The following is a 20,517-nucleotide window of genomic DNA, read 5'->3' on the forward strand; positions in this document are numbered from 1 at the left end:
ACCGCCACCACCAGTTCTGCCTCTGCACACTCACGTTATTCGTGCATATGGACTGAGGCAAGAATCACCGGGAGCAATTCTCTGGCCTGTATTATACAGATAATGGCCCCCTTCTGAGCTTCAGTCTATGAACCCACTGCACATCAGGTCTTCAGAGCAGCATGAATGCAGCTCTCTTTCCCTATACCCAACCTTCATTTTGCTAAGAAATGGTCTGCTTTGGTGCACCTCACCTGGGTTTCGGGACCTCCAGTGGGCTGCTTCCAACCCTCAGGAAGGTGTCAGAATGGTTTGAGGAGGAGGAGCTAGAGGACTTTGCTTCCTGGTAAGGCGGTCTGTCTTCAGACTGTGGGGTCCGACTCCAGAGCACCGTTTGGGGAGAGGATGTGCGGCTCTTCTTCCTGCAGGACAACAGGAGCCCTGGGTGAGAAGTCAGCTTCCCCATGCAGGAAGCCATTCCATGTCAGGGCAGAGATTCCCGCCCCCAACTACAGAGATTCAGCTCCCGCCGAGCCCAGGAGGACGAATTAGTCAGGTGTAACTGCACCAGCAGAGTCTGCCAGACAGATGTGCCCTCCCCCTAGCATCTGCTGAGCTCTCGCCCCCGCCCCCCCAAGCCAGCTCACACTTCTGGAGTGCGGCACCTCAGAGAAGAGAGGGAGCAAGAGGCCATTCCGGCCCATCACCTGGGGCCAGGGCAGGATCGGCCCATATGGGCACATTCTAATGTTCTGTCCCATCTAATTTTGACATGCCCCAAGCGCCAGGCCTCCCAGCATGTCTCTGCAGAAAGACGACTCCAGTGAATGCCCATAGACGCGTGCAGTGCTGTCATGAAGGGTATGTCTACACTGCAATGAAATACTTGCAGCAGGATCGTGGCAGCTGACTTGGCCTGCGGAGCTGTAAAATTGACTTGTAGGCATTTGGGCACAGGGACCCCTCCCTCCTCGTGGGGACCCAGAGCTTGGGCTGCAGCCTGACCCCTAACATCTATGCTGCAATTTTACTTCCCGAGAGCCGGTCAGCCAACGCAGCCAGCGGTGGGGGTTTCACAGCAGTGTAGACATACTCAGGTGAATAAAACTGTGTAAGCAGCTGGAGGTGAGGGATCTCTGCGTCCCTTCAATCTTTCTTGACAAGTCAGCCAGCTGTGCCTGGCCTCTGATCGCTGTCACTCCTCCGTTCGGGCCCCCCGCTGAAGGGTGCAGTCGCATCACAGCTCTAGAGCCAGGGCTGCTCTCCCTGCTTGGCTGGCATGTCTCTGCAATGGCCTCTTCTAGTCATACCACACTCCAAACTTCTGTCCAGTTTGCTGCCCACCACCGCCTCCTGGCTGAAAGCCATTACTGCTTCCCTTACATGCCTGCCAATGGACTGACCCCCCAGCCTTGCAAGTCAATCAGGGTTCTCCTCAGACACCAAGGATTTTCTGGGAGGAGCGCTAGCTCCATTCTCCCAAACTACAAGCAGTTGGCCAAAGCTCTCTCTAGTCCTTATCCTCTTGCTGGCACTGCAATGTTGTCCTCAGTGCGAACCAGCAGAGCTAATGAAATGCCCAATCTGGTGACAAGAACTGGGGTAGGCAGAGCCCTGAAGGAAGGTTTTAAATACAAGGCCCCCTACAAGCTAGTGTAGCCACCCTGGCCTTCAGAGAGACCACAAGTACAGACACCAGAGAATCCACAGCTAAACCCAGCTCTTTGTACAGAGGAGGAGAACACAATGTCCTCCCTTCACCCCACAAGGGCTTGTCTGCACCAGGGGGGCTGAGGTGCCCCAGCAATGCTGCTGTCACAGCCATGGAGGGGTTTTTCCAACGCTGGAGGAACTCTCTCTCCCCGAGAGGCAGTAGCTAGGTTGAGAAGCATTCCTCTGTCGACGGAGCTGTGTCTACACTGGGGGTTAGGCAGGCACAGCGACGGTGCTCAGTTTTTTCACACCTCTGAGCATATACTTATGTTGATATAAACGTTTATTGTAGACCAGGCCTCAAATGTCCCACACCTCAGCTGCTAACGACGTGTTATGGACCTCAGGTGTTAGCACTCTGCCAACATTCCTCCCTGCGTAACCTGCAGGGATCTCAGTGTCTACCTAAGCAAGGAGAGCCCGCGCGTTTGGCAGAACACATGTACGTGGAATTGTTTGGCACCCACAGCAAAGCCCCAGCCCCCCGGCATCCACAGTGAGTGAGTGAGTGAAGCAAAAACACACAAGTGTGAGTCAACCCCACAAGAACAGCAGCTGTTTCCTCCTCTAGCCTTCCCAATACATCCTGGCTAGTCCATGTTTTGCTTCAACAGGAAGCGCCTGGGGGAGGAACAATGCTCTTCAGGTTTTGAGTCTGTGGCCTACCATTGTGGGTCCTATGAAGTACTGGCCATTACCCAGAGCCCTGGGGTGGAGGGGCTGCTTTGTACTTGTCACAGTCGGTTCGCTGTGGACAGACAGTCGCTCATGTTAGAGGTGACCCTGCGCTAGGTCAAGTACGCAAGTGGCTGTTTCAGCCTTCTCATCCCGGTTCTCATGGTCCCCAGGTTCGTTAAACATTTCCCTGCACAAGGCGTGAGGAAGCCTGGGCTGCCAGAAACGTGCCGCAGGTTACTCTCCCCCAGAGCATTTCCAGATGCCCCAAGCACAGTCCAGATTTAATTTAAAATAATTGCGGCACAAAACAGCATCACAGCTAGCGTTTAGGGAGAGGAGAGAAAGAAATTAAACTCAGAGGGGCAACCCCAGAGAAAGGCTCTGAAATCCCCAAACCCAGCTGCCCCTATAATAGTGAGTCTGCCAGATACACCCACTTTCCTGACCCTAATTTCACCACTGTGGCTTCATATCAGCCACAGGGGTAACCAGACCTAGGAGAGACTCTCTCCCATCACTTTTAAGGAGAAGTGGTTAGGGTTTTGCAATCTTTTTTGGAGCCATCTCCAAGAACAGTAACCAACCGTCTAGCCAGCTTCAACCCCCAGGCCAGGTACTTGGCTTTATAGAGGCAGCTATTAGCTTGGGCAGCCTACTGTACAAGGTTAACTCCGGCTCCAGCTGGCACCTCCACACTGCGGAAGTGGGAGGAGATGCCAGCTGGGTGCATGGGGAGCAAGGACTGCTCCAAGAAGTCCTGCTTTTGGAGTGATCATTCGTCACCCAAGTCCCCTGGGAGATGCAGAGTCACTAATGGGAAGTGAGAAAGTCACTCCATGTATGGAACCACTGGGGCAAACGGACCCGGAGCTCTGCAGTAGGCGAGACTGCAAGAAACAACAGGCTTTGATGTGATTTAAGTGCATTTCAGAAACAAACAAAGCAGGCCTAGGCCATGCGAGCAGCTGCTCTGTCCTCAGATCATGGGCCAGGCTGTAGGTGAAGGCCTCCCACGGAAGCACACGGCAGCCCCTCACGGCAGGAGCATTCTCAGTATCTCCTGGAACAGAAGGCCCTGGAGCTCTGTAGCACGGGCCCAGGTTAGTACTACAGCTGAATTCCTTCCTTCGCTCTCTGCAGTGTCCTGCTGGTGCCTGTGCCACATGGAGCGGGCGCTCAGCGAGGGGATGGCAACTCCCTGCTCAATACGCCACCTTCTGAGCACTGCACAAGGCAACAGCTTGAACCTGCCCCTGCCTGCTATGCCCTGGCCAGGTGCTTGGGTGGCTTCTTACCAAGCGGCCTGGGTCTGTGCGCCAGCTGGCATCAGCTCCACAGCCTCAGAGGTGAAGCTCCCGGCTGCTCCTGGTGAACTCTCCAGCACTAGGGAGAAGTCACTGCTCAGGCTCGTGGTGCTGCCCCGATCCCTCTGCTCTGCAAGAAGGAAGACAGGAGCAGACTGAAGCCAAGCCTGGGAGCCTTTGATTAGCCACGTCCCCATCCTACTTCCCACCCCCATCCTTGCTGGTGCCCGAGGGCTTCACGCATGTGGAATAGAGAAAGAAACAAACAGCTTGTGGCACTTCCCCCAGAAACCCATTCAGCCCCGAGCTCTGTACTCGCACCCAGGGGAGTGGCCGGCGTTCCGGGACTGCACTCACTGAGCATGCAGATTTCTTCCACCGTGAAGCCAGGCAGCAGGCTCTTCCTCCTGGGGGGAATGGGAAACGGTTACACAGGATCAGAGCCACGGGACGTCTGCTGCCATCCTGCCAGGCCAAGCCAGCGAAGAGCGGCTTGTGCAGTTTAGGGATCTCAGAGCACTAACTGACCCTCGACCCGTCACGGCAGCAAACAGAATGGGGCTTGTCCCTCTGCTCGCCTGGCACGTGACAGAACTGGTGTTTGGAGTGCTATGGGTCCCAACATCCCCCTTCCAGAGGAGCGGACATGAAGCAGTCCCTGGCTGGGGTGATGGTAGCCAATGTGCTTCTACCCCCACTCCCAGCTGGGGTGGGAAGGGAGGAGAGCGCTCAGCTCCTTCAGCCTGGAGGGACCTGGCAGAATCCTATGCAGAGAGAGGTTTAGTTAAAGCTGTTAGAAGCCTCCTCCAGGGAGGGGCTGGATTTCTGCCATCCTTACACACCGAGGGGCTATTGTCCGGCCCTCTCTGCTCCCCCAAGGCCCTTCTCTTAGAGCAGCACAGACGGGACTTGCTGCGTGGCCAGAAGGCGAGTCAGAGCCCTCTCGGCCATTGACTCAGCTGGGCTAATGGACCCCACAGACACTTCATTCAGCTGAGAGCACATTTCAGCCTGGGCAGCTTTTCCAAGCATGACGTGTGCACCTCACAAGCCTTGGCCCAATTCTTCAGTCTTCTGAGTGCAGAATAAATTAAGGGAAATTGGGCCAGGACACCAGGGCTTCCATCTCCCCATGGTAACAGCACTAACGAGTTGCTTGGCTCTTTAGTCCAGGCAGCAGCCGGCACAAGCTGCTTACCTCTGCAGCTTCACAGCAGAGAACTCCTCCGAGGTGATGTGCTTCAGAAAATTGAAGCAGAAAAAGAAAATCTGCGCAAAGGGAGAGAGAAGAGAAGCTTGATAAGAATTCACAGGGGCTGCAGCCTCTTATTTTAATGGGGGGAGGATGCTGAGGGGAGGAGACAGCAATGCACCTGCAGTTACCAACAGAGAGTCCAGCGTCCACGGTCACGTTTTGGGCCTTCTGTTTCAGAGCCCTCTGCTGGCTTGCCCTGGATCTGAGTGTGGAAGCTCCCCCCAGGGGTGGTACCACCACCCTTGCCTGCTGAACGGGCCAGCTGGGCGAGTGCATGTCAGAAAGCTCTTAACCAAGGACCTTCACACAAGGCCCACCGCAGTTGAGAAGGGCCAGGACAGGTCCCGTGTCCTTGCCAATGCAGCACCAGAGGGTGAGGGTCACCCAGCAGCAGAATAGGGGCGCTCAGGAGAGCAGTGACCTCCCCAACACCAAGTATCACGGCACAGCCTGCTCTCTGATCTGGCTGTGCCCCACACGGCTCCCACCGCCTGACACAAATGTCTCTTGCCAGAATGACAGCAACAGGACAGCTTATCTGCAAGGATCACAAGTGTCAGGACTGTGGTGCATATGACTGCTAAATAGCAGCTATGAACCCCCCGGTGCCAGAGCGCCCCGAAGAGAGGCGTGCGGGTTAGCCACCCAGTTTGTGAACAACTTCTCAACTAACTATGTTTCAGCACTCTGAATTCAGAAGCCTGAAGCATCCCTTCTCAGAGCTGAACCGAAACATTATACACTGTTGTCCGAGATGAGGTAAGGAAGCCCTGCTGCACTAACAGCGGACACGTCGAGATTACAAGATCTAATCCACCCACAGTCCTTGGGCCCCAGGACAGCGTTCTTACACGCAAGGAAGGAGCAGACGCAAGGTACAGTCCTAATACCGCCAATGCCTGGCTACAATGGATGCCCAGCCAGATCAATGAGATGCTGAGCTGCAAGGACGGCTGCTACCTTGAGCCTGCTATGTAGTGGCAGAGTACTGCACTCAGGCCCTGCTCACCTACTGCCTCCTGCAGGGCCACTCACCTCTTCTCCTTTACTGAGCCGATCAACCAACATGTGCCTGGAAAGAGAGCAAGGGAAAGGAATGAGAATGAGCAGTGAAGGACCAGGCCATGAGCTGTCAGGCACAGGCAGCGGCCTTAGGCGTTGGGCAGAACCTGTACAAGCCCCTCCCGCCCAGCAAGGTGGCAAGCAGCTCAAAGCAAATGTGCCAAGTCCCCCGAGGAAAGCCATTCCCTCAACCCAAGCAGGTCACCCCCTAACCAGACCATGAGAGGGCCCCTCTGAGAGCCTGCCCAGCCCTGGGCAGCGTCTGCACCTCTCAGCGAACCTACCCAAAAAGGAACCAGTCATAGGCCACTGTCAGGTAAAGAATCTCCGCAGGCTCCAGCGAGGCATGGATAAGCCCATCCTGGAAAGGAAAGAGGAGGGAAGCCTCAGGGATGCAGCAGCCACTAGAACTGGGGCTGAGGGTGCAAGCCCCACCGGGAACCGCCAAGGAGAGCGTCTCCAGCACCACAAAGGGGGACGTCCAGCTGGCTCGGTCCCCCCCTCCAGGTGCGGAGCAGCCCCCATCTCCGTTACACAGCATCTCATGTCCAAAGCAGCAAATGCCTTACCTTGCCCCCCTCAATACAGGCCAGCACACCAGGCTGTGTCTCCAGAGCCCATTCCCACACCCCTCTCCAGACGCTGCCCTGGTAGCTAGGAACCCTCTTTGGGTCACATGGCTGCTCAGCCACCCCCAAACTGTCACTCCCCGAGGCGCAGCAAATCCGTTCTGTACTCACGGCCCACAAGGAGAGGCGCAGGAGGGCGACGAAGAGAGGGGTTCGGTCCCAGCCGGATATACAGTGTACCAGGAGCCCGCTGTCATCTGCTCCAGGGGCGGGAAGGAGAGGGAGAGAGAGAGCTTTGTAAGAAGAATGGAGTGTTACTTACACTAGCCCTGTGATTCACTGCACGCCTCCCCCCTGCAGCACCGAGGGCTGTTTGCAGGGGAGGGAAGGGAGAGCACAACTGGCCTTACTAGCTAGAACGTCCTCTTGGGCGAGGGCTGTCTCCGGAATGAAGGACTTGGAAAGTCCCTGGATTCAGCATGTCATGTCAAACTGTTGCAACCCTAGTCTCCCCAGCTGCTAGGGGTAAGGAATCCCCATGACGGGGAAACAGCTGGCCAGTTACACCTCCCCTAGCCCCTCACCAATCAAAGCACCAAGCCTGCCTGAGGTGAACATTTCCATCCTTTCTCCAGTCTGAATGAGCTAGACCTCAGCTCCAGGAGCAGCAGGTCCTCTTTCACCCCAGAGACGTGACGACATCGCCACAGAGCAGAGTGGCCAAGAACAGGCCACCACCACCACCTCCGTTATACACACCATTGGCAGGGCACAGGCCATGTGGTAGCAGCACACAACTTGGCTGCTAAGTCACCCACGGCTCCTGCTAGGCTGCGAGGGTGTTGGCAGAGATCGGACGGATCTAACTCTGCGAGTGCTGAGTGCAGGGTCTGACACTGCTCTAGATCTACAAGCCACCAGCCCGAGCTAAGGGGCTTGGCAAGAAGAGAATGAAAATGAAACAGATAAAAGGATCCCCTTTTGGAGCCCCTTCTGAGGCCAAACCCAGAGAACCGGCCCCAGCAAGACAGGCTTTTCCCTTCAGCTTCTGCAAACCCTAGTCTTAGCGCACAGCTTTCAAAAGCACCAAAGTGACCTGGCGCCCATCTCATCGCACCAGGGAGGCTCAGAGCTGGGGTCTAACTCACTTTGGGGGAAAACGAGACCTTGGCCTTTGACAATTTTATTTTTACATAATCAGCCGCCCTGCCAGTGGGGAAGGAGAGGCCTCGTCCAAGGGTTGGGATTTTCCTGGGTAACAGGACTCCCCTTTGAGTACTAAAGTCCAGGACAACACCCCACAAGGGGCAGGAAGAGAAAGTCACGTTCTCTAAAAGGTCTGGCCAGTGGCAGTGTTAGTGCCCTGGAGAAAGCCCATACGCTCTGGCCACAGAGCCAGCTGGGAATGCAGAGAAGGCGCAAACCTCACCGTCCCCATTGATGAGTGAGATCAGCAGCTTCAGGTAGTTCTGTGTCTGTTGCACCAGGTCCCAGCTCTGTGGAGAACAGGAGGTGAGGCCCTGCATACAATTAACCACTGCCCTGCAGCCTAGGGAGCCTGCTCTCCTCTCTCCACAGCTGAATGCAGGAAGGGCGCTAGGGCTAAGACAATCCCATGGCAATAGCCAAGGGGGCAGTCCTCCCCCTCCCTACCCGGCCTCCCACTGGCCTGCCAAGGTGCCAGCCGTGCAGTCCAGGAGACCCTGCCGACAAGGCAGAGATTGGGACCAGGGGCTGGGCAATTAAAGCAATGTTGCTGCTCACAGGACTTCCCAAGAAGGTGTTCAAACCTCCAAGAACAGGTTCTTTTGACTAAAGGGAGGACACAGAACCCATTTTGCCATTGCAGCAGCAAGGCGGACCAAGCTGCATAGGAAATACAGACATTCTGTTGAGCTCCCCCTGGGCCACAGTATGTTCAGGACGATGACCCAGAGCCAAAGAACTCCCTACTGGGTGTCGACCCACTTCTGCCAAAACCCCAAATGTGGGGGAAGGGTGACTGAGCGGTGGCGTTCCAGCTGCAGCGCGTGCTGGGACAGGCATGCTGTGGTTAGGAGAGCCTCCCCTGTGACTGGAGTGCTCTGCCTGCAAGGTCAGACAAGCCTGTCTAAGTGACCCCCTCCCCTTGCTCCACAGACAGGTAACAGACTTCTTGAGCCACGGCATTCCCAGAAGTAGCACAGGAGGGTGGCTCAATCCAGACAGCTCAAATGCTACAGGGACACGGGAAGCAGATATTTTACCTCCCTAAACAAAACCCTTCCACTGCCCTATTAGCACGATCACAGCCCATCAGCATTTGGCCATCAAGGGGTGACTGACTGCAGGGGCTCTGACTCTTTGGCAGCCTGCACTCACCACCCCAGCAAGGCTGCGTTTGGGGAAGGCATGGAGGGTGCAGGCAACCGAACCTTCTAATCTTCCCCAACGCCAGCGAACGCAGAGAGTCTCCTCTCAGCCCTGCTCCAGAAGCAGCAGACAGAACACTGCAGTAGCACCCAAAAGCGCTCGGTGATGGTCAGATGTACAAAGACACCTGCCCTGCTCTGCAATCTCAGAAACAGGTAAGTGGGGGAAAGGAACACACCATATGTCTAGGAGGCAGGGGCACATGTCCTCCCAACATTTTAGGTTGGGCCTTTCATCTGCTCTCCCCCTAATCTTGTCAGGATACCTAGGGTGAGCGATTCCCAGAGTTCATCCGCCTGCCTGGTATTCTGATGAATAGAGTCGGCTGTGCTCCAGGGCATCTGTGCTCTAACTGGCTCCGCTCTGAGACTGCTGGTTACTTTTGATTCCTGTTGTTTATGTTGGTATTTTAGTATTTTCATTGCTGATCCTTTGACAAATAATGGCATCAACTTTGAGAGGCTGAGAGAGCCTCTTAGTACTCCAGGGCGAGCAGTGGAGGATGGAGTGTGCCAGGCGCTTCTGTACTACAACTTGCCATGGAAAACCGGAGAGGCTGAGGGAGCTGCGGAATGTCAGGAAGCGAAGTGGAACAGCCTGTAGTGCCACTGCGCTCTAATGCAGCGTGGAAACGCCAGCACTAAGGAAGCCGTGGGAGCCTCAGAGGTAACTCGTGCTGCTGCTGCAGTAGTGAATGAGGGGAGCACTGGTTAAGTGAAGAGTTGTCCATGTTCCTGTCTGAACTGACTACAGACAATGCTGCAGGTCTGAACCAAGAGCACAGACTCACCTGGCACCATGAAGGGCAGAGGGAAAGAAGCCCTGGCTGATAATCTTTCAGTAGCAAATGAAGTCTGTCCGGAAGTGCCACAGAAGGCACGCTCCTTCGGGAAGTGTCTAGTGAACACGGTAAGGCGTGCGCGCAACACTCGGCATTTACGGCACTTGGCCCAGATTTTGCTTTTTGCTGGTGATGTATCAATAGAACCGGATGAAATGCCGGCTATGCCAGTGACGTGATAGTGTGGCATGTATTTTACAATCACTTGTATGTACACCATCTTCGCAGGCCATCACCACACTGAACAATCGCACCTTGAGGGCTCTGTGGAGCAGGATGGGTCATCGCTTTAGCAATCCGTCAAATGGGAACACCTTCTCTGTGGGCCCATCTGGGGAAGGCACGTCTCATGTTCCTTTCACAGGCATAACTCCATGACCCACCTTGTGCGCCTAAACAAGCTAGGCCTGTATAGCTGGGATTGGGTAATTTACTGCAGCTACTATTTGGCTACTCTGAAACCAAGAGATGTCGTTTTCAAATCCAAGAAGGGCCTCGTTAGCCATGTGTGAGGGACAGTAATATGGGGCATGTTAGAACAGAACTGCCTATTTCTCTGGAGATTTTGAACCCATCTAGAAAACAGGCAGCCATGTTGCTGTCTCCCCACTGCCCAGCTTAATTTGCAATGGCACCGATGCATGCAAGCAAAATGGCTGAGGCCAGGAATGCCCCACGTTAGTGACATTTCTGGTTTGGGGGTTTAAGTCAGCTGCTTTTCTAGGCAATGCTGCAAGGGGGTATTGGAGTGATTAGACCAGACGAAGGTGGAGAGAGGATTCCACAAGGCGATTCCATGCACACAGGACAGCATGGAGGTGCTCAGGAGAGAAAGAGAGAAAGAAGTGGAGGCTGGCATCACTGGAAGAGTGGTGGGGACACAAAAGGCAGCCACACAGCGCACGCACTTTGAAGGTAAGAGCAAATGCAGATGCGAGGACCCCAGTGAAGCAACACTGATGGGGCGGGAGGCACAGAGGACCACGCTTGGAAGCAAGAGGCAGGAAAGGATTTGGGCAGTGGCATTTTAGATGGAACTGCCTGACCTGCAGTGATGGGAGGGCTCATTCTGTACATGCAGCTCCCTGCTCTTAGATGCAGGGAGTGACAGCCTCATGATCTGAGCACTTGTGTGACAGGCATGTTCCTACTCGCAGAGCTCTGCCGCCAGGGGAGCCATCCCAGCAGAGCATGCAGCTAAACCTGCCACCTAGACTCACCGGGGGATGCTGCACAACCTGCACCATGCAAGAGGACAGACTAGAGAACCAGAATGGCCCCTTCCGGCCTTACTCTGAATTCACCAGTGAGCACCCCACTCCTCACCTGGTACTCACTCCAGTCAATGTTCAAAGACCGGGTCAGAGACACTGGGATACTTAATGGAGCATCTACGTAATCCTGCAAAGAGACACACCTCAGTCAATCACAGAGTACTCCTGAAGAGAAGAGAAGCCACTGGGAGGTAACCAGTTACAAACAGCAAAACAGCAAGAGACAAACGATGCTTCTAGCGGAACAGGGCCCAGTAGCACAAACTGTGGAGTGACTTGATCACTGCTCGTGTTCTGGATGCTACCAGTGCACGACTGTTTCTGCCTAATGAGGGCTACAGAGCGCTTCTGGATGGGGACGCCTGCCGTGAGGTAAATGCTTAGGACCTGCTGCAGTGACTGGCGCACACCGTGACTGTTTCCCCCGATCAGGAGAGGAGACAGCTGGGGACAAAGCAGTCTCCAGCCATTTCAGGGGTTCTCCATTGCAGAGCTGTCCCAGAACCACTCCCACCCAAGAACACAGGCTGCTTGAGAGCTGAAACCAGTTGTCCGCAGTGTCCCTCAGCATCCTACGAGCAAAGAAGTGATGCCCTTGCACAGTGCTTGGAGACTGGAAACGTCATCTCAGCTTTGAGAGACCATTCCTCTGAAGAGAGCAGCATATTCCTCCCACCCTACAGTACAAAGGAGCTCCCACAGATACTCCACAACGTGCTGCCCGCCGCCCACCACCCCAGAAATTCTCATGACTTGGGTTATCACCAGACCCCAACACACAGCTTCCCTCACGCTCTCACGCCCACATTCCCCTTGCACTGCAGCAGGCTCCTCCAAAATAGGAGACGCCAGGACTGATAGCTGCAAGGCATTCTTTCCCATTCTCCTTGCACTGCCAGCATCCGGGGCAGACCACATCACTTCTGTTACGCTCTGTCTGCCCCACAAGAGAGAGGGGAGCATTACAGTACAGCCTACAGCCAAGTGAGTTCAAGGGTCCCCAGGGCCTGTCCCCTGTCCTCCCATGAAGGAGGGACAAACCAAATACAAAGGACATCTATTACATGATGACACCATGTTGCTGGATACCAGGACACCAGAACACCACACTTGCCATAGGAGGCTGGACCATTGGCCTGAGCTACTCTTTAAGGAGTTAGTGTTCAGAGATGCCCTCCATTTGTTTGGTTTGAGGGCTGCTGATTCCCTTCCCATGCCAGGGAGGAAGCACAGACTTCACCTGCTATTTTGAAAACCCAAATTCAGTTGCCAGGCATAACAGAACTGCGAGCTACCCAGTCAGAGAGATCTTGGTACCTGCTTCCAGTTAAATACGAGACCCTCAGCTCTGTAATCCCGGTCTTTGTACTCCTTAAAAAATTCACAGCCTGCAAGAGAAGAGGTAATAAACGACAGTGCAGATAACTGATCACGAGCAGCAAAAGCCCCTTTGGGACTGTCAGCCTTAGCTCAGGAGCCAGAGGCCCCAGAGCACCAAGCGAATCAGCAACAGTCTGTCCGTAGGAGTTAAAGAGCAGCAATCAGCCCAGCGTGCAGCAACGCTCCAAAGCACGACTCGGAGAGAGCAAATGCCAAAGACTGAGCACGTCTGGAGCTCGAGGGACCCCGATATCCCTCCTTTCCCAAACAGCACATTTCACACAGCGAGCCCCAGCCCCCAGGACCAGCACAAGGCTGTATTGAAAGATCCCGACAGGTCTGCGAGCAGGGCTGAAGTGCCTCAGCAGAGCCCGGGGGACAGCCAGGACTGAAGGGCCCTGGCACACTAGGAGAGAGGTCCTTTGCCACTGAGCACCAGACCCCACACCTGCAGTGACCCGGAGGGGAGGTCAGCGAACATGGCACTCTGGTAAGTGTTTCCAGTAGGACTTGAGGAGCACACCAGAGACTGCCAGTTACAGGGAAGAGGGGCGCTGAGTCCCCACCCACACTAGCAGGTCCAGAGGCAATGCCCTGGGAGAAGCCCAGCAAGTTTCAGACAACCCCACGTTTGGTCAGTGTAAACTCTTGGTACACACTGACTGCTGGGAGGGAAAGAGACCTCTCCTCCTTTCTCCCGCGCCTCGTGGACTGGGGAAACCCACTAGCCCACACTTCCTATAGCCTATGTTTTTTGGGTCCTCTTCTCCTGTGAGCCACCTTACTACTCTGCTGCCATCTGCACAGGTCACTACTGCCCAGAGTTCTCAGAACCAAGCAGTGAGAGTCACTTCAATATTGCTTGGCAAAGCTCTGCACAGCAGTGCTAACAGCTGTCTGCAGACTCTGGCAGACCACACTGCCCCAGGCAGGAGCTCTTCTGAACCACTGTTTGTGCAGCGGTAGTGAGCAGAGACCAATCAGGGATCACGGCCCCACTGTGTTAGGCACTGCACACAAGACGGTCTCTGCCCCAGAGAGCTCACATCCAAGGAACCAAAAAGGATCAGACATTGCTTTTTTTTTTCTCTCTCGTAATTATTAATATAAAACTTAAATCTGGCTTAAATGATGGCTGACCCAATCCCACCACCCCCACCCCAGGAAGAGGCTCCTAGACACTTTGCTGTTTGAAAAGCCCCCTTGGCAACTCAACAAACAGAAGAAGTCCAGAGAGCCAATTCAGAGTGATGGCAGTGAGAACTGGCACCTAAGTTCTGCGACGATGGGCACATCAGATGTCTGCGAATAATGGTCTCAAGTTGCAGTGGAGGGGTTTAGGTTGGATATTAGGAAAAACTTTTTCACTAGGAGGGTGGTGAAGCACTGGAATGGGTTCCCTAGGGAGGTGGTGGGATCTCCTTCCTTAGAGGTTTTTAAGACCCGGCTTGACGAAGCCCTGGCTGGGATGATTTAGTTGGGGTTGGTCCTGCTTTGAGCAGGGGGTTGGACTAGATACCTCCTGAGGTCCCTTCCAACCCTGAGATTCTATGATTCTATGAATGAGAGGAAGCCATTTGAATCATGGGAGCATAAGCACATCTACAGGCTCCTCTCCTTCAACACATGTGCTCACTACATTCTGGAAACTCCAGCTCAGAGCAAGCCAGTCTAAGAACCTGAAATTCTTACAATGCAACCTGAATTTGAGTATTTGCACCAAGTTTTACCACCCATTCGCCACGTTGCTCAGCTTGTGTGTATATGAACCTGGCTTAATGCAATGCACAGTATTACTCTCCTTCCACACCACTACTGTGATTAGGCAACACTCTGAACGACTCCAGCATGGAAGCGAGGAGCTGCTAAGGGCAGCAGCTGCATGGGCACAAGGAGAGGAAGGAGTGTTTCGATGTCACTGTGACTATTATAAGTGGAAGCAACAAAGAATCCTGTGGCACCTTATAGACTAACAGACGTTTTGCAGCATGAGCTTTCGTGGGTGAATACCCACTTCTTCGGATGCAAGAAGTGGGTATTCACCCACGAAAGCTTATGCTGCAAAACGTCTGTTAGTCTATAAGGTGCCACAGGATTCTTTGTTGCTTTTACAGATCCAGACTAACACGGCTACCCCTCTGATACTTGATATTATAAGTGGGGTGCGCCAGGCCCCACAACACAGCAGCATTTCGTTTTCACAGCCTCCTGTGCAATTCTCCCTCCTCTGTCTAAACCCTTCACAGAATTAGCCACCGGACCTGGCCATGGGGACATTATGGCTCGCTGGGCCGAAACTCTGCTGCACACACAGGTACTCAAGTTGCGTAGAAGTGGCAGGCGGATGTTTATGGAGCTAATCCCAGAAGACAGCGACATTGGCTTCATTTCTTGGCACCTTGACTATATGGCATAGCAAACTTGGTACATAGCTTGGTTTACATAGCTTATTTTAATGCAGCCCCCCAGTTTTCTTTTGTCCCTGGCCTTTGTCTCAATTTGCACCTTCACTGTAGGACATCGGGGGGACATGCTGGGAGGTCTGGCAAGGGAGAGGAGGGGGAGAGAGCTTGGGTTTGGAGCAGCAGCTGGGGCAGCTGATGCTTTGCAATAGGGGGAATGAATTTCCCTTTCATCCCCTCCTTTGTGGACAGGAGCAGAGGGATGGAGCCTTGAACCCCGAGAGTCCCGTCCCCCTCCCCCCCGAAAGGAGCCATCTCACCCTCTGTACACTCAGTCATGTAACTGAACCCAGCACCAATGGGCAGGCTGAGCCCCTCCATTTGTGTTTACATGATGAGTATTAACCAGCAACTGACAAGGGCCCTCGCTACGCTCCAGAGCTAACACAGCCAGCACGGCCAATTGGAGCACCAGTTTGCAGTCTTGGGGCATTGCACTGCAGACTAGCATGGCAGTTCTCTTCAGAATGACAAAGACTAGAAACGTCTTTAAAATGTTTTTCCATCAAAAGGCGGGTTCCATGGCAAATTCCCAAGCATGCAGCCTGGGGTGGGGCTGCAGCACCCTGGCTGGATACACAGAGGAAGCTTCTGAACCCAGCTACATCTCTGGGACCTCCTCCTTGCACTGGAGACCCTTCTGCCGCCACAAGTAGGGCTCAATGCAGATTGGTGCTGGCTGCATCCTCTAGTCCCTCCCCTGCTGCCATCAGGAGAGGAGTTCCCCCTCCAGAGAAAATAAGAGAAAGATCCAGCAACTACCAGTTGCCTCACCACACACAGAGACAATTCCCAATCCCCACCAGCAGATTGTCACCTGGCCCTTGGAGTCCCTCTGGACATCAGTCCTGTACCTGGATATGGGATGGAGAGGAGGGTAAAATCAGCATAGCGCTGAGCTTTGTCCACTTTCTCGGAAGACGTCACACTGAGAAGGATGAGAGGAGAACAGTGCATGTATTTAGTGCATTCATCACAAAGGCACCAACTCCCAGAGGGCAGGAGAGCCACTCCATCTGTCCAATTAGAAGAATCTGCATAGTCAAGCAATTCCTCCTACATGACAGAACAGCCCCGACTCCAGTTGTGGAGTAAGAGTCCAGCTCACGGACAGTCACACCCTCAGCTCAGCTGAATCCCAGGGGAGGCATTCCCAGTCACTCCTCCACCCACAGACTGGAAGGACACCCCCACTCAAAAATGAGTCTCCTGATCATTGCACCAACTAGCCTCACAGGAGGAAGTCGCATCACAGCTATGATGTGTCCTGCACTTAGGACAGAAGAATCCCATTCACTGTTACAGACTAGGGACCGAATGGCTAGGAAGCAGTTCTGCAGAAAAGGACCTAGGGATTACAGTGGACAAGAAGCTGGATATGAGTCAACAGTGTGCCCTTGTTGCCAAGAAGGCTAACGGCATTTTGGGCTGTATAAGTAGGGGCATTGCCAGCAGATCGAGGGACGTGATCATTCCCCTCTATTCGACATTGGTGAGGCCTCATTTGGAGTACTGTGTCCAGTTTTGGGCCCCACACTACAAGAAAGATGTGGAAAAATTGGAAAGAGTCCAGCGGAGGGCAACAAAAATGCTTAGGGGGCTGGAGCACATGATTTATGAGGAGAGGCTGAGGGAACTGGGATTGTTTAGTCTGCAGAAGAATGAGGGGGGATTTGATAGCTGCTTTCAACTACCTGCAAGGGGGTTCCAAGGAGGATGGACCTAGACTCTTCTCAGTGGTACCTGATGACAGAACAAGGAGTAATGGTCTCAAGTTGCAGTGGGGGAGGTTTAGGTTGGATATTAGGAAAAACTTTTTCACTCAGAGAGTGGCAAAGCACTGGAATGGGTTACCTAGGGAGGTGGTGAACTCTCCTTCCTTAGAGGTTTTTAAGGTCAAGCTTGACAAAGCCCTGGTTGGGATGATTTAGTTGGGAATTGGTCCTGCTTTGAGCAGGGGGTTGAACTAGATGACCTCCTGAGGTCCCTTCCAACCCTGATATTCTAGGATTCTATGATGCCATGTGGGATTGTGCCCAATGGATCAGAACATCCACCCACCCACTCCTTACTCAGAGAAGCCATAGGACAAACAGGAACCTATTGTGACTGCAGAAGACGGCAGAGTTAAGCAGCTATTCACCCCACTACCACGATCTTCACAATGGCACTGGCACGCTCGACTTGGGTATGGAAGAGAGGACCTTGACGTACAGCCTCAGATACCTCTGAGGTTTCACTTTAAGGCACTGGCTGAATGTCTGGATAACATCTCTAGAAGGCCCTGCCACGAGGGATGCAGTTAGGGGAAGTCAGACTTTTGTGCTTGCTTTAGTCACTGGTCTGCACAATCTAAACAGCAGCTCCATTCCAAAGCCCACATATAGACAAAGGACGCCATACTTACTTTAAGCCAAACTTCACTTTCTTGTTCTCCACCATTAGGTCACAGATATATCTGATAGACAGGTATCGAAGCAGCTTGATGTCATGTCCTCGGACCTTGTCAAACAGCTGGGAGTCTGCATTCCTGCAACAAGGTACAAGGGAAAGCAAGATTCTCAGGGCCACCCAGACAGGTTCGATTTCCTTCCCAGGGCTGTGGTGAGACTGGATTATACTTGCTGAAGTAGAGCTCCAGTAGCAGTACTCAAGCCGCACTAGCCAGAGCTCTCCTACTCTACACCACAGTAATGGCTTCTGGACCCCTTCAGCAGAAACCTGCAACCAAGAAGCAAGCTGGTGCCATTCATTCCTACAACGACTGCCCAGCTGCTCACTAAGAACTCAGAGGGGTTAAGGGCTAATTTTATAACAAGGAATTAGACTGAATCTCAGAACCTGTGTGACTTTCTGCGATGTACTTATCCTTGAGAGAAAGTGCACGGCAGCCAAGCAAGAAAAGCAGGCATCAGTTCAAGGGCTGGAGGCCTTTCCCCTATAGACTTGGATATGCTCAGAAAGCAGAATCTCCTGGAAGACTGGAAGCCAGTTTACGCCCTGGAGCTACTCCATCTGCAGAGGCAGCGCCTGCATTCCTGCCTGTGGCAGCCTCGGAAAAGGGCAGGAATGCAGGTGCTGCCTCTGCAGGTGGGGTAGCTCCAGGGCGTAAACTGTGCACTTTCTCTCAAGGATAACCCTGATAGAATCATAAACTATGTTCCACATAACTATAACACGCAAGCGTCAGAACCCAGTGCTGAGAAGTGAATGGAGCCCCCTAGCCATAGCCTAACAAGAACTGGAGAACGGGGCTAGCCGCTTCCTGGTGTGATTCACAGATGTAACAGGCAGACGGGACCCCTGATAGACTGGTCTGACCTGCTCAACACAGACCTAGGACTTCCATGAATTCATTCCTGCTTCAAGTCCAACAGTGTGAACACGATGCCTCGTTTATACAGCGTTGCCATATTGTGCTGTGAACCTGTCTAGTTCTGTTTGCCATCACCCATAGGTCTTTCAGCATTGCTGACCCCACATGCCTCTCCCACCCACCGAGTCTCAATTCGGCAGGATTTCCCTTCCAGGTACGTCAGCGGCAGCTTGGCAGGCAGAATGATGCTACTTTCAGTGTCCTCCTTCCAGCCCCGAACCACCACCATGCTGCAGTCACATATGCAGCCTGTTCCTCTCTAAGCAGAGGTCCAGAACCATTTCTCCTCGGTCTGGATTATACACCTGCTAGATCCAGAAGTACCACTTCTGCATAATTTAGGAGCCTCTTTAATGACTTGGGATCTGCCTGCCCCAGTCCCTCCCCCTCTCAGTCTCTGGTGGGAGATTGGGAGGTTTTAGTTAGCTAGTTGGCCCCAGTGTGCTAGCACATTAGGTTTTAGTTTTTGTACCTACATCCTGAGACATTCTGAAGGGCTCATCTGTATGAACAAGGAAAACAAGAGCCCACAGCCTGCAGTGACCCCACACTGATCCCACGGTTCAGTTTAGACAGGAAGGAGTTGGAAATTCAGAGGCTGAACTAGCCATCAGCTCTTAACTCCTCTCCCCCAACCCAAATACCACATACAGACCTGAATGCAGAATCTTCTTCTGAAAGGTCTTCGGTATCAGCCCATGCATCGTCAGAGCCCCCTGCAGGGAAGCCACAGCAGGGACCATGCATTAGTGGCCAAGGCTTGTTTAACATCTCCAACCTCCCTCCCACTTCACATCCAAGTGGGTTACAAGTTGCCTTTGTCACCTCACTTAAAAGAGTTCTCAGCTGTGACCATCTTCAGCCAGAAACAACCCCTGTCCCACACACCAAGCCCATCAGTCTCATGAGAGCAAGAGAGGGTTTGGACAACCTAGACAGGTCTGTTCCAGGATGGAATCCAGAGCGGAAAGATGCCATCAGATCACAGAACCATTCCCTGGCAGCTATGGCAGAAAAATTACCCATGCTCATTAGTGTTTTGTCCAGTCTAGTTTTAGAAGATCCAGGTTATGAGCTCCTACCACTTCCCTTGAGACTCTCATAGACTAATACATGCTACCATTACCAGAGTTACAATCCTAAACCTACATTTTATGCCTTGTTCCTAGTTCTATTCCATGTAGTACAACAAGTTTTTCGACCTGTTAGTGGCCCTTCAAATATTTGAGATCATTGCTCCCAGCCAGCCACTCTTTAACCAAGCTAGATATACTGATCTCCCCAAGTCACCCCCTCCATCCCACAAACATTTTTTGCTGCTATTCATTGAACTCAGCTGTATCAATACCTTTCTAGTAATCAGGAGCCCAGAAATAGACACCATATTCTAGGTGGCACCATACCAGACGGATTATTATATACTGCCCCCCCACCCCTCCAAATGTGCACAGGTGCTATATTCACACTGATTTGCAGGCACTGGCAAGCCCACTCAAGTATCTATGCTGCCTCACTTACCTGAGAAAATGTAGTTGTACCCAGTACGTCCATACAGTTCCCCCCATCCAGCCAGGGTCGCTGACCTACAGACATGCTGGAGAAAATGTCGTTATTAACAACTTATAGAAGCTGTATTCCTCCGCAGGCCTCCTGCCCATTTACACCGAAAGCCCATGCCTCGTTTCTGTCCACTGAGCACCCTCTATCTCACCATTCTTGCTTCACAGGTTTCTCCCTGGAACTGAGCCGCTATGGTCTGGATTATTTTTCATTAGCTTGTGTATTTTCCAGATGAATTTCAGGGTTATTTCTTACCACCTTGCTGACCTCTAGTGCCTGTATCTTCCTCACTCTCACTAAGTTAGTCATGTTGGAGTTTTGATAACATACTGGCTGAACCTGATCTTCCCAATCGTTACCTTGCTACATCTCCTCCCCCCAAACAACTGATGACATCGATTCACTCGTTCTGAAGGGCCAGCAAGGTCAGTCCACATGACACTGTACTAGCCAAGCCAAAATGAACGGGTTTGAGGTAAGACAGCATGAGACAAAAGACTGTTACCATAGTTCTTCGAGTTGTGCCGCACATGTTCTTCCACTGTAGGTGCATGTGCTACTCCTGGGGGAATTCTGTGCGACTGCACAATGCAGTATTTTGCAGAATACAGAATTTCCTTTCCCCCACAGAAATGGGCTGCAGTGCTGCTAG

General features: G+C 53.0%; 1 protein-coding gene across 8 annotated transcripts in view; it reads right to left on the reverse strand.

The window, feature by feature from the left end:
* The window catches only part of MTMR14 (myotubularin related protein 14), a 59,799-nt gene that overhangs the window by 16,489 nt on the left and 22,793 nt on the right, over positions 1-20,517 (reverse strand). For 4 of the 8 annotated variants that reach the window (XM_039547426.1, XM_039547424.1, XM_039547421.1 and 1 more), the window contains exons 4-17: positions 19,824-19,899; positions 18,961-19,021; positions 17,337-17,459; positions 15,784-15,857; positions 12,405-12,475; positions 11,140-11,214; positions 7,990-8,056; positions 6,732-6,817; positions 6,276-6,352; positions 5,965-6,001; positions 4,873-4,943; positions 3,996-4,081; positions 3,666-3,804; positions 234-401 (exon numbers count right to left, since the gene is read on the reverse strand). In XM_039547426.1, coding sequence (XP_039403360.1) covers positions 234-401; positions 3,666-3,804; positions 3,996-4,081; positions 4,873-4,943; positions 5,965-6,001; positions 6,276-6,352; positions 6,732-6,817; positions 7,990-8,056; positions 11,140-11,214; positions 12,405-12,475; positions 15,784-15,857; positions 17,337-17,459; positions 18,961-19,021; positions 19,824-19,899 — 1,211 coding nt within the window. The remainder of the gene's footprint in view (positions 1-233; positions 402-3,665; positions 3,805-3,995; positions 4,082-4,872; positions 4,944-5,964; positions 6,002-6,275; positions 6,353-6,731; positions 6,818-7,989; positions 8,057-11,139; positions 11,215-12,404; positions 12,476-15,783; positions 15,858-17,336; positions 17,460-18,960; positions 19,022-19,823; positions 19,900-20,517) is intronic. The other 4 variants (XM_039547425.1, XM_039547422.1, XM_039547428.1 and 1 more) reach the window with 3 other exon arrangements.

The sequence above is a fragment of the Mauremys reevesii genome, linkage group 7 (genome assembly GCF_016161935.1).
Source record: "Mauremys reevesii isolate NIE-2019 linkage group 7, ASM1616193v1, whole genome shotgun sequence".
In the NCBI taxonomy this organism is placed as follows: Eukaryota; Metazoa; Chordata; order Testudines; family Geoemydidae; genus Mauremys; species Mauremys reevesii.